Below are 16,135 nucleotides of genomic sequence, written 5' to 3'. Positions count from 1 at the left end.
ACAGAGTAGAGTTGTGCCCGAAGTACCAAGTATGATATCCTAGTGACCCACTGCTGGCAACATAAACTAGTTGGCACCCAGGTGCCGGATCTTTCCAGTCAACTCCCAGACACCATCTACTAAAGCCTCTATAGATGCTAGCCAAATGAAAGAATGGATTCATTTTGTTCTACCGGCCAGGACCAGGAGTGATTTTTTTACATACTTACAAGTTCTAGAGAGAGACTCTTCAGCTTGATAAAGGGTGAATTTCCTAATAATTCAAACCATCCAAGTATAGAATGGGGTGCATCAAAACACAGGGAATTACTTCCCCTCACTGAAGGTCTTGAGCCAACTGTCAGAGCAACATTAACAAAAAGTCTTTTTATTCAGGCACAGGTTGAAGTAAATGGCCTCTAAGATGCTGTGACTCTATGACTGTGCACATAGGAAGATTAAGTTTTTCATAATGATGACGATGGCAACATATTGGGCTTAATGCTTATTAAAGATGACACCTCACACTCATTTCCTGAATTATATTCAGAGTTCTGGAATCTCTCAGGACAAAATGGCATGGTAGAAAAAGCACTGAGTTAGGATTCAGGAGTATAGAACAGGGACAGGGAACCTGTGGTCTCAAGGCCCACATGGGGCCCTCCAGGGCCTCAAGTGTAGCCACTTGAGGACATAGAGGGCCACATGTAGGCTTTGAGTTCCACCCCTGCTCTAGACTTTTGCTTCCTCATTTTTAAAATGGGAGGTTTACAGGCAGCACACCATGACATAATGAAAAGCCCACTTCATTTGGAGTGTGAGAAAGGGAGTCTAAATTCTAGCTCTAATATGTAATTCCTGTGAGACCTTGGCCAAGTGCCCTACCTCATTTGAACTTAAACTTCCTCATGCGTAAAATGAGGAGCCTGCCTAACCTGGTTGAGAAGAACATAAATAGAGTTGGCAAACTTTCAAACATGGCATGACCAAACTTTCTGGATTAAGCAAGATTTTCATGTGGTAGATACTTACATTTTTATTTTCTCCTCTCTTTTGTTTTCTACTACTAGTGGAAAGCCATCTCTTTGAAAGATTCAAGATCATTTTATTCATTATTGAAATGCAGCAACCCATTCAAAGGCACGAAAAGTTAAATTAGACAAAGTACTGAGTTAAAGAAACAGAAAACGTCCAAATAAAACTTGGGCCGAAATATCTGTTTTCTGAAGTTCCCTCCACCAAGAGCCTTAAGAGCCTGCCATTCTTTCTGCTGGCCTACTGTATGGACCAATAATATCTCATTTCAAATAAGAACAATACACCAGAGAGAAGCCAGCCATTTCAACAGACAAGATGTCCTTGTAGTCAGTGAATAGAAGTTTGAAAGCCCCCAAACAGGTTACAACCCAAGAATTTGGGGGACAAGTTTAGAAAAAATGTCATCTTCTGAAGCTAGGCTGAATCAACATAAAATTAAGGGTATTAGCAAACTGATTGTTCATTCTTAACATCACTGGGGTGGGGGTGGTCCCAGAGAACCTCCTAGGTGAAATATGAAACCTCCCTCATGGGTTGGATTTGGTCATTTCTAAAAGTCTTCCTTGGACCAAAGTCCTTGCCTCTTTTATCTTACTCCAATCCTGCCCTTAAACCTCTTAGATATTTGTCGTTGGTCCTTTGCCTCTCTTGGTGCTCTGGAGTTTGTGGTTGGCTTGGAAAGATTGTTTGGTTCCTGTGTTTTCTCAATCTTAATAATCATCTTCCAGATGTGATCATCCTCGGGGAAGCCCTCCTGGTCAAGATGCATGCTGGGTGAAGAATAAATACATTTCTGAGCCATCAACATGAAGAGCCTCAGTGAACAGTTGAAGAAGTAAGGAGCAGAGAGCACCAGGCAAGATGATTCTCTTAGAAATGACTGAGATCTCCTGCGGGAGGAACGATTCCATCTTCTTTCCACACTATTCACGGAAAAATGATGGCCAATTCCCCAATTGATAAATGGTCAAAGGATATGAACAGGCAATTTTCAGAGGAAGAAATTAAAGATATCTATAGTCATATGAAAAAATGCTCTAAATCACTTTTGATTAGAGAGATGCAAATCAAAACAGCTCTGAGGTACCACATCACACCTGTCAGATTGGCTAACATGACAAAACAGGATGATAAACGTTGGAGAGGATGTGGGAGAGTTGGAACACTAATTCATTGTTGGTGGAGCTGTGAGCTGATCCAACCATTCTGAAGAGCAGTTTGGAATGATGCCCAAAGGGCTACAAAAATGTGCATACCCTTTGACCCAGCAATAGCTCTTCTAGGACTGTATCCCCAAGAGATCATAAAAATGGGAAAGGGTCCCACATGTACAAAAATATTTATAGCAGTTCTCTTTGTGGTGGCCAAAAACTGGAAATTAAGGGGATGCCCATCAATTGGGGAAGGGCTGAATAAATTACGGTATATGAATGTAATGGAGTACTACTGTGCTGTAAGAAATGATGAACAGGAAAACTTCAGAGAAGCCTGGGAAGACTTATATGATCTGATGCTGAGCAAAAGGAGCAGAACCAGGAGAACTTTGTGCACAGCAACGACCACAGTGTGTGAGAGCTTTTTCTGGTAGACTTGGAACTTCATAATAACACAGGAACTTAAAAAAAAAATTCCCAGCGGTTTTCTAAGGCAAAATGCCTTCCATACTCAGAATGGAATTCATTCGCAGAATGCAGCAGATCATGTTTGTGTGTGTGTGTCTGTGTGCATGTGTGTATTATGTTTTGATTTGTTATGTGATTTCTTCCATTTATTTTAGTTTGTCTGCACAACATGACTATAGTGAAAACGTATTCAACAGGAAAGTATATGTAGTATATGTAGAATTGTATGCCGTGTTGGGGAGGGAGTGGGATGATGGGGGGTAGGTGGAGGGGTAAAAATCTAAGTTCTATGGTAGTGATTGTATAATATTTTAAAAAATAAATAAAATAAAAAAAATTAAATTTAAAAAAATGATGGCCAAATCCTTAGGGAAAGCAAGTTATGTTTACCAGGGAAGGGAATCTCCAAACTGTGATACCCCTGCTGGCAGAAGCTGGAAACCCAATCCCTAAACCAAGCATCAGAATGAATCATATCAGTTGAACACAGAATTGAACCATCATCTAGCTCTAGCTGAGTTAAAGGTCAAACAGTGGAAATCAAACTAACAAAAACCTGATCAAGACAGTCCAAACTGGAGTCAAATCTTTGTTTCCCACAACTGAAATGGAATAAAATGCAGTCATAGATAGCAGGAAAGAACTGGATTTTGAGTTGGAAAATGACAGATGGAATTCTAGCTCTGATACTTAGTGGATATACTGCCTGGACTTTGGATGGATCAGATCACTTAACCCTTTAGGGCCTCCACTTACTTTTCTCTAAAATTAGAACCATGGCCTAGACCCTACACTATTTCTTAGGCCTCTTCCAGCTCTAAATCTTATAAACCTATAATTAGATTGATCTACAGAAGGTAGGCAGGTGAAAGAACAGCGAGAAGACCATCCTGCAGACCATCATCCTCCTTTCTCCTTCTAGACACACTCTCCTCACTGGGTTTCCACAACCCTGTTCATTCCTGATTCCCCTTCTAACTGCACAGCTATTCCTTCTTAATTTAGCTGGATCACCATACCTATCCCACCTCTATGCATGAGTGTATCCCAGGGCTCTCCTGGGCCCTTTTCTCTCTTTCTAAATGATCATTAGCTTCCATAAGTTCAACTATCACTCCAATACAGATGACTCCCAGATTTATATATTCTGGCCCAATCTTTCTCCTGAACTTTGGGCTCACATCACCAATTGCCTATCAGAATTCTCAGAACAGATGTCTTATTCTCATTTCAAACTCAACATGACAAAAACAGAATTCAGTATCTTGATTTCCAGATTCATCCCTCTTCCCAGCCTTCATCACATTGTCCTGGCTTCACAAGGCTACCAAGAAACAGATGCCTCACTCTGTTTTGTTTCTTTCAGCTACCATGATGACCTGCCACTCGAACATTCTCAAAGTTTTGATAAACAAAATGGTAAAGTCAAAACAATGGGAGAGAGGGTAAGAGAGAGAGCAACAGAGAGAGACAGAAGAACACTAAGTCCTCTCCTGGCATTACTATCTTTGACTCCTCTTACATTGTCAAACTGGAGATGGGTCATCCACCTAGCATTCTTTATAACTTTTAAGAAATTAAATCTACTGAAATGTAAAGGGTTTCATCCTCTCTCCCATGAGATTCTCTTTAGCCAAAACAAATGGCTATCTTTTTAGTCACACCCTTCTTCAGCCCTTAAGGTTCTACCAATAGCTTTCTTATTTTAAGACTGTCATGAGAAGAAAAAAACCTTCTGTTAATCTGGCAATCAAGGAGGAGAAGATCTGATCTAGGTAGATGGGAAGAGAGCTGAGGCACTAAATTTCTTTGTGCTGGGATCATGACTAGTTTTGTGGAGTCTTCTGATATACAGCATCCCTGAGACATTGAATGAAATAAATGACTAATCTGAAGAATAACAAGGAGACTAAATTAAGTTTGATAATAAAGTTGGTTCCCCAGACTGGAATAACTAGGAGTCTGCTTTACCAGACTCTATCAGATCAGAAGAAAACAAGAAAAGCAATATGTATGTGAAGGACTGAGATCCCTAATATTGTTAAATCTGAAGACTATTAAGCCTCGGTTAGCTACACCATAAAGGTATAATGACACGGAAAACTTAAAAATAATTTATATTTGGATTGAAAATACACTTCATACAATAGCTAACATAGATTTGATCGTGTGTGTGTATATACACATAAAAACACATACATATATTTCATAGGTACACATCAGTTGCAAGTCCTGTGAAAAGGAGAAAAGAAAGAGGAAAGAAAAGATAGAGATAGAGGGGGAGAGAGAAAGAAGGAGAAGGAGGGAGGGGCAGAGAAAGAAGGAGAGAAAGGAGAGAGTTCACCTGACTAGTTGCCTCCCTTTCCAATTCATCCTTTATGAGGCTACAAGATCTTTCTCATGCACAGATCCCATCATTCTCTGCTGCCATACAAACTATCTCTTCTGTCCAACTAATTAAGTTCCAACTCCCCTGTCTGGCATTTCAGTCATTCAACAATCTGGTTCTAATCTCCTTTTCTAGCCTCTTCCCACACCAGTCCCTCTATGTGCTCCATTTTCCAGCCAAACTCAGCCATTTGCTGCTCCCCCAAATGTGTTCCACACTTCTCCTCCTTGCCTTTCTTACCCCTAATGCTTGTTTTTAGAATACACCCCACAGCCCCGTCTTTTGAATTCCTATCCATCCCCAAAAGCCCAACTCAAATGTCGCCTCATCCTCAGCAGATAAGAATGACCTTTCCATCCCAGACCTCACAAACCACAAGGCTGGCGATACACATGTACTTACAATGCATCATTTTGTATCCTGGTCATTTATATTCATATCATATTCCTCCTGTAGGAAAATTTTGTCTCTAATATCATGCAAATAGTAGGTCCCTAGTAAATGTTTTTCCAAATACTGGTATCTCGATCACCAGAAGGATGTCAATAGAGGGAGACCCCTCTTAATCTCAGCAAAACAAAGAAGCATCACTGGCACTAGAAGACTCCACTAAACTGAAAGACTTGACCTGATCAGTAAGATCAACTGTCTCCCCCTTCTTTATATCTAAAGACCAGCATGTTCACCTTCGCTGAGAAACAGACCCCTTCCCCAACAAATCACAACCAACAATGGCTAACATGTCCATAGTTAGCACTTTAGGGTTTACAAGGTACTCTTCATGATGCTGTCTCACTGGATTCTCATAACAACCCTGGGAGGTAGGTGCTATTATTACCACCCCCATTTTACAGATGAGGAAACTGAGGCTGAGAGGCTAAGTGATTTGCCCAGGATGAGAGAGCAGGGAAACGTCTGGGGCAGAATTGGAACTAAGGGCTTTCCAGTTCTCTAGGTCCCACACTCCTAAGCTGCTGTCTACTAGGGGATAGTGTGATATGCTAGGGTGCTGGAAAAGGTAAATAAGTCCGCAGGCCAAATGAAAAGCCAGAGAGCCTTGGACTCAGTAGAAGTCTGGGTCTGAACCCAGACTTTCACTTTTACTAGCTGCATCACAAGCAGACTTACCTTTCTGAATCCTCATGGACAAAGTAGGTGTAATGATGCTCATAGTACACACCTCCCAGGGGTGTGCTGAGGATCAAAGAAAAAGCATGCTGCCACCCTGAGATACCTTCCAGATGCCAACCTAGCTCTTCACTCTGACCCAGAGGTCAGCTTTCAAGCTGTTCCTGGTGGGCCATGGCCAGGCTTCCCTGGGATTCCAATCTGTTCCCAGGCACCAGCCTGCCTCCTGGTGAGCTCTTCCTACGCTGACAATGACTCATGTTTAGACAGCATTGGATGGTTCACCAAATGCAGCTACCTTTGCCTCTCTGGAGGAAGTGAGACTGCAAAGTCCAGAGCAGCTCCAAGCCCGTCCTGCTACAAAGGTAGCGGTGGTAGTAGGAAATCGTGGAATTTCCCTTATGGGAATGAAATGAAAGCTGGGTCTCCAGTTCCACAAACACTCACTATTCTTGGCTATCTGGTGTAGAAAAAGATCTGGGCCAGACCTCCTGTACCCTGTCCCTGATCTATCAGAGGACGAACTACTCCTCTAAGAGGTAGCTGACCTCTCCCAGATTCTTAGGAGCTTGGTGAACAGCCCATCTCCCAAATTAAGCCTAAGAAACGTCAAAGGAGATGAAACTAAATCCCCAAGCTCTCTCCCGGATCAACTGCCCAACTAGGTATTTCCAGGGTATCAATGTGCTATGCTCAGCTGATCACACTGTGAAGATGGAAAGTTTAAGCATCCTGAAAAAAACTACAGGGGCTGTAGGACATAAACAATGAAGGCTGGCACTGGAAAGTAACAAACAAGGGAGAAGTAGGGGGAAAAGACGATGAGGAAAGTCTCTATTTACAGACAACTAGAGCTACCACAAGAATGCCTCAACTTCTTCCATAAATGAAATCACAAACGATCCTCCTAATGAGGGTAGTTTTAAGTTGTGCAAAGGGCAGCTATCTCATGTGGTAATGTAGCCCTGGGAGGTCAGACATTCCCTGATGAGTAAAAAGGGCATTGCCAGCTGAGGGAAAAGGGCTGCCTGGAGATTTTCCACAGTCTCACTGGACTGAGGAAGAAATATGCCAAGGAAATTACTGGCAACAGTAGTTGCCTCAACTCACTGACCACACAAGGAGTGAGTGAATGACAAAGTAAGGAGATGCCCACCAGAGTGATGTGTCCTGAGGCCACTATGGTAGCTGTGAAGGCAAAGCAGGGACCCTGCGCTGTTGGCCAATGGAGCTCCGAGGGCACCACTGATGGGGTTGCCATCAATCACGATCAATAGGAAGTTGTTTCTCATAAGGGTCAAAGAAAAAGATGGAAAGACATAGGATTCCAAGTTGCACCCTCCTGGAGATCATCAAGATGATCTGCTTGACACAGAAAATGATGGCCAAGAGGACCACCTTCATGTTCTACAAGAAGACAAGCTCCCCAGAAATCAAAGTACAAAATCTACCACCTGCTGGAAATGGCTTGGGGCAGGCAGTTGGCACTGGTGAAGCAGGCAAACCACGAAATGGCCCAAAGACACAAATGGTCTCATGCACCAGTACCAATAACATCATAATAAAATGGGAAAGATCTCACTAGCTATCAGAAAGGGCTTCAGACTACCTTCTGTCAACAAACGTTCAGCTCCAGGTCATACAACAGTGGTTTGTTGACCAATGCAGGCCAATTATAAAAATTAACTACACTCCTTAGGGCAGATTAGATAAGATTAGAAATGAAGTGGGGGAGATACTAAAATCTCAAGGAGGAAAAGATGAAGAACTTTGGGTCAATTTTATTCAATGCAATCACTAAAAATTATACTTAATGATGAAAAAGATGACTCCTCCCCTCAAAAAGGAAGTCTTCAATGATTTTGAAAAGAGAAAGGGATACTTAGAATAGAATCCCCAAAAGTCCTTTTAGAGTTTGATAGCATGAACCCAAACAGAAGACAAATCATACTAAAGTAAAATAATATTGAAAAGCTCCTGCCTGATAAAAGTTCACTACCTGTAGGTACTCTCACATATATCAAACTGGACTTTAGTCATCTTCCTGGCATACTGTTACTGGGTATACCTACCTTTTCCTTTTCCTCCAACCAGAACCCAGAGCTCTAGCTCCTACCTAGGGCCTCGAACTCCTAACTGGTGAGAGTTCACTACATCTCGGCATCTTCACACCCACCACAATGCATTCTGGCCATCTCCCTGTCAGACCACCATACACAAACCACTCCCCATTCTTCATTTAAAACCCCATTCCCCATTTAAAATATACCACCAACAAGATAATGTCAAGAATAACTAATATAAAATATTACATTTTTGAGGGAGATAGTTTAAAAGCATGGTGGCTCAGATTGGCCTTAATCTATTAGCATCTCTCCTAAATAGAACTTAGTATGGCTTCCAAACAGAAAGAATTGAGCCAGAACATTTTATTAACCATGTGATGTACAGAGATGACATCAGATCATGAGGCACCACCAAAAGCAGATTCAATAGCTCTTCTGTCTTCTGAAATCTCTCTCTAATAATATTAAAATATCATTTAGATTTGATAAGTGTAAAGATTCTGAACTTATGCCAAAGAAAAACAAGAGACTGAAGGCTTGAATCTGCAGGTCACAGTGAACCGATGTATGAAGGTGACACCCATAAAAAACCCTGGATTTGTTTCAGGCAAAATACATCAAGAATAAAGCCCTCAAGAAGACTGTAGTTGAATATGTTAGAAGTATTACCAGCATCCTGAAATCAAAGTTGTATGAGATGAACACATTTAAAGCAATTCACATTTATGTAATACCATTCTTAATGTAAATCTTTGGAATTTTATGATGGACCCAGAACACACTGTAACAAAACCTCATATAATATTAACAAAATATAGGGTGCATCACCCTAAGGCAGTTATAAAGAAGATTAATATTTCTACTTCTGAAAAGGAGGAAAGTGACTGACAGGCATTCATGGGGTAAGAGGAGCTCCTTTTGTGTTCTGCTACCAAAAGAAGAAAAGATACCCAGAACAAATCAGAAACACCAAATATACGACCTGCTGGAAATTCTTTGGAGCAGACCAAAGTCCCGCCATTGTGAGGTTTAAAAAAAACTACAGAAATACTTTTGGAACAGGCAGATACCACTTCACAAGGCGACAATAAAGGATGACAACAGGTATACACCACTGGATTTATCAAGTGTAACTGAAAGTGGCTTATCTTGCAATACAGTCTGTTAAACCATTGAGATCCAACACTGGAATTAAAAAGCCCATGGGTGACATCTGCATGAACTCAGTCAATACTATGTTGACAAAGAAACATTGAACAAATGGCTGAATCAGGCAAGTTTGTTCACGGAAACAGAGAGGGTTATGACAGCAATTTAGAACCAGGTCATTGCCATGACATCCGACAGAAGGATTATCCTCAAGGATCCCAGACTCCACGATTGATTTAAAAAATTATTCTGAACTCAACTAACAACTCTATATACACAGAAGAAAAAAGAGTACTGCACATGAAACTGCAAATTTGTACCACATGCAAGCTGGATCAATGTAAATGACACAATAAAAGGGTGGAAACAGTACCACACATAATGAAGACTGAGAATTTTAGGACCTATTGAATACTTAAGAAGAGTTGGCCTGGTAGCTAGCATTATACATCAGAAGCTCGCTATATTTTATAAACTGTCAAATTAAAAAATCCCCATTTTACAAACTCAGTCCTCAAAATTTCAGTTGGAGATATCAATAAAGCAATAAACCATACTGGAACCAAACCATTATCACAGACCAAACTCTTGTCCACAATTATTTGGAAATAATATTGATTCATAAAAATTTAAGAACAATGTTTTTGAATAGATGATACCATCCTACATATCCATAATCTCCAAGTTTTAGGGAAAAAAAGTTATTAAAATATAGAAACTTGGCAAAAGAGATCAAAACCATGTGGGCATAGCCTGAGGCCTGTCCCAATTCCATCATCCTGTTGACTACTGGAGTTGTACAGAGAATGCTCTCAGTGAACCTAGAGAAGAAACTGATCCCAACCAGAGCCCAGTCTTCTGAAGAAAGCCCTTCCTGACCCCTCACTGCCAGTGCCCTCCCTCTCAAACCACTCTGGGTTTCTTTAACTACCTCCTATATAATGGTATTTAATCACCTCATATCTGCTTATATAAGTGCTCATCTCCCCCATTAAAATGGAAACTTCTTGTGCAAAGATCATTTTGTTCTTTGCCTGCCTCAGGGCGGGCATAGAGCAGAGGTACAAGGGGTGTCTTTGTAGCAGGGAGACAGTGTGGTGTAGTAGATAGAGTTGGCCTCAAAACCAGCAAGACTTGGGTTCAAGATGCTCCTTTGACAATATCCTGGTTGGGTGGCCCTGGGCCACACTTCCCTCAGTGTTCTGTGTTTCAGAGAAGGGGTCAGCCTGCACGGGGACAGTCCATGAAATAAATCACAGAGCCAGTTCAATCCCGATACCTCAATCAGGTCCTTGATTCTGCTCTTGGTTCTGGGCCACATAGGCCTTAGGTGCCTCTAGGACATACCTGTATGACTTCTGGTAAACCACAAGGGCCTTGCTGCTTTGCATGCCAAGCTAAAACACCAAGTTTATGACAACAGTCCCACAGGGAACCGTGCAACTGCAAAGAAAACTAACAACAAAATCCCCAAATCAAGGAACATGACTGCAGAAAGTCCTCAGTACATATGGATGCTTAATACTATCGATCCTTCTCAACATCCGTCTGCAAAGTGTAAGCAGAAAGTATGGGTTTCCCTGATCATCCTTCCCAGCCAAGGGCAGGTTCAGCTGCCCCAACAGCTGCTGGGATGCACCTTCAAATGTGTGGCTGCAAAATGCAAACCTATTTGTGCTAAAAGTCCAGATATTTACATACTCTTAAACATCCCTGGACTGAGGTGATCCCTTCAAAAGCAGCCTATTGGTAGAAGCAGACTTTTAATCACAGGCAAAGATGAGACAGAGGAATGAAGGAACAGAATTCCTAAACTCTGTAGGAGAAGAGCTAGTATGTTATCATGGATAAAATGCTCCATGTTATTCTGGCCAAGATTCAAAGGGCCTGGTTCTGAGGGGAAGGAGGGCTGGAGAGGACCTAAGGAATGACTGTGAATGAAGTGAATGAGAGAAAGAAAAGGAAGAATCTAATAACCAAAGGGAAGAATAACGAGGGTGTCTATGACCTTTCATTATACTTGCATCCTCAGCACCTGGCAGAGAGCCCCACACACAGTAGGGGCTTAATAAATGCTTGCTGGTCAATATCATTCCTAAGACTGTGTCCCAAAGAGATCATGAAAATGAGAAAGGGTCCTGCATGTACAAAAATATTTAAGGCAGCTCTCTTTGTGGTGCTGAAAACTGGAATTTGAGGGGATGCCCATCCATTGGGGAATGATTGAGCAAGTTGTATGAATATAATGGAATACTATTGTGCTATAAGAAATGAGGAAAAGGAAGACTTCAGACAGGCCTGGCAAGACTTATATGATCTGATGCTGAGTGAAAGGAGCAGAACCAGGAGAACTTTGTACAGAGCAACAACCACAGTGTGTGAGGAATTTTTGTGGTAGACTTAATCCTTCATAGTAATGCAAGGACTTCTGAGGCAAAATGCCATCCACATCCAGAGAAAGAACTATGGAATTGGATCACAGAATGAAGCAGAATATTTTCTTTTGTATTATGTTTTGTTTTATGGTTTCTCTCATTCATTTTAATTCTTCTATTCAACATGACTAAGGTGAAAATATATTTAATAGAAACATATGTGTAGAACCTATATAAGATTGCATGCCATCTTGGGGAGGAAGTGGGGAGGGAGGGAGTAAGGAGGTGGAGGGAGGGGAAAAAAATCTAAGATATATGAAAGGGCTTGTAGAACACTGAATTTAAAATAAATAAATAAATGCTTGCTGGTGAGTTGACTGAACATGTTTCCCTATGACTTCTGTTTTAAAGGCTAAGCATATCCTATTCCTCCAACCAATCCTCACATGGCTGTCCCAGTTCTGGGCCCAACTGGTCAAGCTCCTACGGATCACCTGTACTTTGGCGGATTCTCTTCCTCCAAACTCACAGGTGCTCTGGCTTTTCGTGTTTTTAAAGATAACATACCCTCATCACTTCATAACTGAATCCTCAGGTTGGGGGGATTTTCAGTCCCTATTTTGATTATTTTCAAAAGATGCATGAGATAAACCATCTTTAAAGGGGAAGAATAGCATGCTGATGGCAGCGTGATAAAACAAGCTGCACTGTGCACCTTGTAAGATGGTCAGTGGCCTCTTCAGAGCACCCATGTGATAGGCAAGGCTTTACTGATGGAGACTTCGATGCTCATCAAAGCAAGGGAGCCAACTCTGGTCCCAAGCAGCTTGCTGGGCCCTGAACCGCACCACCCCACTGCCCCATCACCACTCTTACTCCCAGCAGCCTCAGATGTCTGGGGGCCTACCTCACTGTGGACATTCCAGCTGTCAACCGTGACGTTGAACAGGGCCTTGAGGGCTTCGATGGCACAGTCCGTCTCCTGTGGGGACAGGGGTGGCCCATTGTGGTCGATGGCTGCCTCATACTCGTCGGTCCACTTGATGCTGAAGGCGCTCTCCAGCGCCTGGGTGAGCAGGGGCAGCCCTTGGAGCTCATAGCGGAGTTGGGACCTGATGTCAGTATGCAGGAGTGACAGGAGAAAGAGCAGACGGAGGTCGAAGCACTTGATGTCGCTGATGACCTGCTGATCCTTACACTTGCGTAGCAAGTTACACAGCATGGCGGCCAGATTGAGTTCCAGGCTGAGCTTCTGGGCCATCTGGCTGTTGAACACTATGTTACACAGGCATTTCAGCGATTCCACGATGACCGGGAAATCCGCCACCTCCTCCAGAGATGCCTCAGAGTCGTCCAGCTTGGCGAGCCGCATCAAGATCTGCATGTTCTCCTTGGTGGTGACTGGAACGAGAACTTTTTTGTCTCGGGAAAGGATGCGGAGGACTTCCAGGCAGGTAACCTGGCATGACGTCGTGATGTCTTTCTCCAGGACCTTAAATATCCCTTCACATAGTTTCTGAAAAAAGAAGCGAGAGGAAACAAAAACAAAACCAGAATTTCAGACAAAGGATTTTAAGGCAGAATTCTAACCTACTGAAGTTAATATCCACAGCTAAGGACTCATACTGTCAAAGTACTCCAGTCACAAACTTGTTTTTAATTTATTTCAGACCCATTTCTCTTGATTTTAATTCAAGAAGGAAAATTATGCATAGAATAAATGAGATCAAGGTAAAACATAGTGCCCTGCTCTTCTCCCAAACCTCACCACAAAAGAAGGCATCCCTTCAGTGATAAATCAAGAGTTTCTATACACAGACCTGCCTCATGAAACATGGAACCATCCAGAACCTCTTCACAATAAAGCCTTTACTACGTTATAACTAATGCCAACCTTACCACTGGGAGACCTCATGTGGCTCATCATCCACGGACAACATTGCTGTCATGGAGTAACTTAACCTTATAATGTTGCTTCATCTTAGGCCATGTTTCTACGGGCCAGTAACAAGGTTGGGTTGTCTGTATCTACATAGAGACAAAGCTTCCTAACACTAGAGCTGAAAGGAACTTAGAAATCATCAAAATCAACCTCTTCTTTTTATAGAGAAGGAAACTGAGGTCCATGGAAGTGACATACCCAAAGTTACACAGGCAGTAAGCATCAAATGGGGGATGTGAACCTGGATCTTCTCATTCCAGAGTCAGCGTTCAACATACTAGTACACAGAGCAGGATTATTCTTGGGCATTGGAAGAAACTTCCAGAATACAGGAATCTACAGGAAGCTCTCAGAAGCTCTGAGTCTTACAAAGAAGAAATCCAGGGCTCACCAGGTAACACAGATCATTACGATCTCTGACATCAGAGGCATTTTTTTAAAAGCTGTAGTCTACTTTTCTATTATTTATACTTTCAAATGAAACTTGGGAGCTCTTTTCTCTCTCTGCTAGAGTAGAAAACAATCACCTTTGAAAAGATATGTTTATAACTGAATAGATTATCTCTTTTTTCTCCAAGTTAAAAAAAACTGTAAGCGCTGTGTCCTCTTTTCCCCCTTCACTGTCAGACCCCCAAAGAAAGGAAGACCGGACCAAGTGGCAAAGGCAGGAAGCCTAATGGATGGCAGCACTCTTGGACAGAATGAAGATACCAGGAGGAGATCAGAGAATCTTCATGATACTCACAAAAGCGATGGTCAAAGGCCAGCCTGATCTCAGAGCCCTTACTCAGAGGTTACCCAGCAACCAAAGGCAGGAGAGGTCTGATTGTCTACTAGTGGCTGCTCACACTGTTCTGACTTTAACATGCAATCTCACAGAACTTCTCAGAGTATTCAACTTCAGAAGCCCACAGGTTGGGACCTTCCAGTGATGAATTATAAAAGAAAACTCAATGGAAGAAACTTTTCCAAAAAAGTTTCATTGGCATCCCTCATGTTCACAGCTGAGGCTTCAGACCTTTCAGTAACAAAGAGCTACTCTGCTGGCCACCTGGAGACTCACCATAAAGAAGGACCAGTCTTCCTATCTCCAGACCTAGAGCTCTATCCACTGGGGACAGGCATGGTCTGCAGTCAACCAGGTCAGACTTTGCAAGTGACCCATGAAGACTGATCAACCAGAGGGGAACCCTGGCCTCTAAGAGAATGTTACAAGCTCTGGGTCAGAAGAAGCCAGACTACTTTTTAAAAAAAATTATATACTTTTAGTTTTCAACATTCACTTCTATAAACTTTTGAGTTTTAAATTTTCTCCTCCTCTCTCCCCCCTCTGATGGTGTGCAATCTGATATAGGTTCTACATATACATTCATATTAAACATTTTCACATTAGTCATGATGCAAAGAAGAATTAGAACCAATGGGAGGAACGATGAGAAAGAAGAAACAAAAAAAATAACAAAAAAGAGCAAATAGTCTGCTTCCACCCGCATCCCGAAGCCATAGTTCTTTTTCTGGATGTGGATGGTATTTCCATCATGAGTCCTCTGGAGTTGTCTTAGGTCCTTGCATTGCTGAGAAGAGCTAAGTCCATCAAAGTCAGTCATTGTACAAAGTTGCTGTTACTGTGTACAATGTTCACTCTGGTTCTGCTCACTTCCCTCAGCATCAGTTCATATAAATCTTTCCAGGTATTTCTGAAATCTGCCCATTTCTTATAGCACAATAGTATTCCCCATTACATTCATATACCACAACTTGTTCAGCCATTCCCCACCTGATGGGTATTCCCTCAATTTCTAGTTCTTGGTCACCACAAAAAGAGCTGCTAGAAATATTTTTGTACATGTGGGTCCTTTTCCCATATTTATGATGTCTTTGGGATACACATCTAGAAGTGGTATTGCTGGGTCAAAGGGAATGCACAGTTTTATAAACCTTTGGGCATAGTTACAAATTGATCTCCAGAATGGCTGGATCAGTTTACCACTCCACCAACGATACATTCATGTTCCAGTTTTTCCACATCTTCTCTAGCACTTATCATTTTCCTATTTTGCCATGATAGCCAATCTGACAGGTATGATGTGGTACCTCAAAGTTGTTTTGATTTGCATTTCTCTAATCAATAGTGATTTAGAGCAGTTTTTCATATGACTATAGATAGCTTTAATTTCTTCCTCTGAAAACTGCTTGTTGATATCCTTTGACTATTTACAAATTGGGGAATGACTTGTATTCTTATAAATTTAATTCAGTTCTCCATATATTTGAGAAACAGGCCTTTATCAGAGACACTAGATGGAAAAAACTATTTCCCAGCTTTTTGTTTCCCTTCTAATCCTGGTGGCCTTGGCTTTGTTTGTGAAGCCAGATGTTTAAGTTAATAGTGATAATAGCTCATGTCTTGTGATGTGTGCCTCATCTCTGTGAGGCTGCTAGGGGCA

At 41.8% G+C, this 16,135-nt stretch overlaps 1 protein-coding gene across 2 annotated transcripts in view; it reads right to left on the bottom strand.

Moving 5' to 3' along the window:
• Positions 1 to 16,135, bottom strand: part of RIC8B (RIC8 guanine nucleotide exchange factor B) — a 96,139-nt gene that overhangs the window by 39,741 nt on the left and 40,263 nt on the right. For both annotated transcript variants that reach the window (XM_072655827.1, XM_072655828.1), the window contains exon 3: positions 12,654 to 13,262. In XM_072655827.1, coding sequence (XP_072511928.1) covers positions 12,654 to 13,262 — 609 coding nt within the window. The remainder of the gene's footprint in view (positions 1 to 12,653; positions 13,263 to 16,135) is intronic.

This window comes from Notamacropus eugenii, chromosome 3, assembly GCF_028372415.1.
Source record: "Notamacropus eugenii isolate mMacEug1 chromosome 3, mMacEug1.pri_v2, whole genome shotgun sequence".
Lineage (NCBI taxonomy): Eukaryota > Metazoa > Chordata > Mammalia > Diprotodontia > Macropodidae > Notamacropus > Notamacropus eugenii.
Note: the sequence above shows the minus strand (reverse complement) of the source record. Positions and strands in the feature narration are given on the sequence as shown.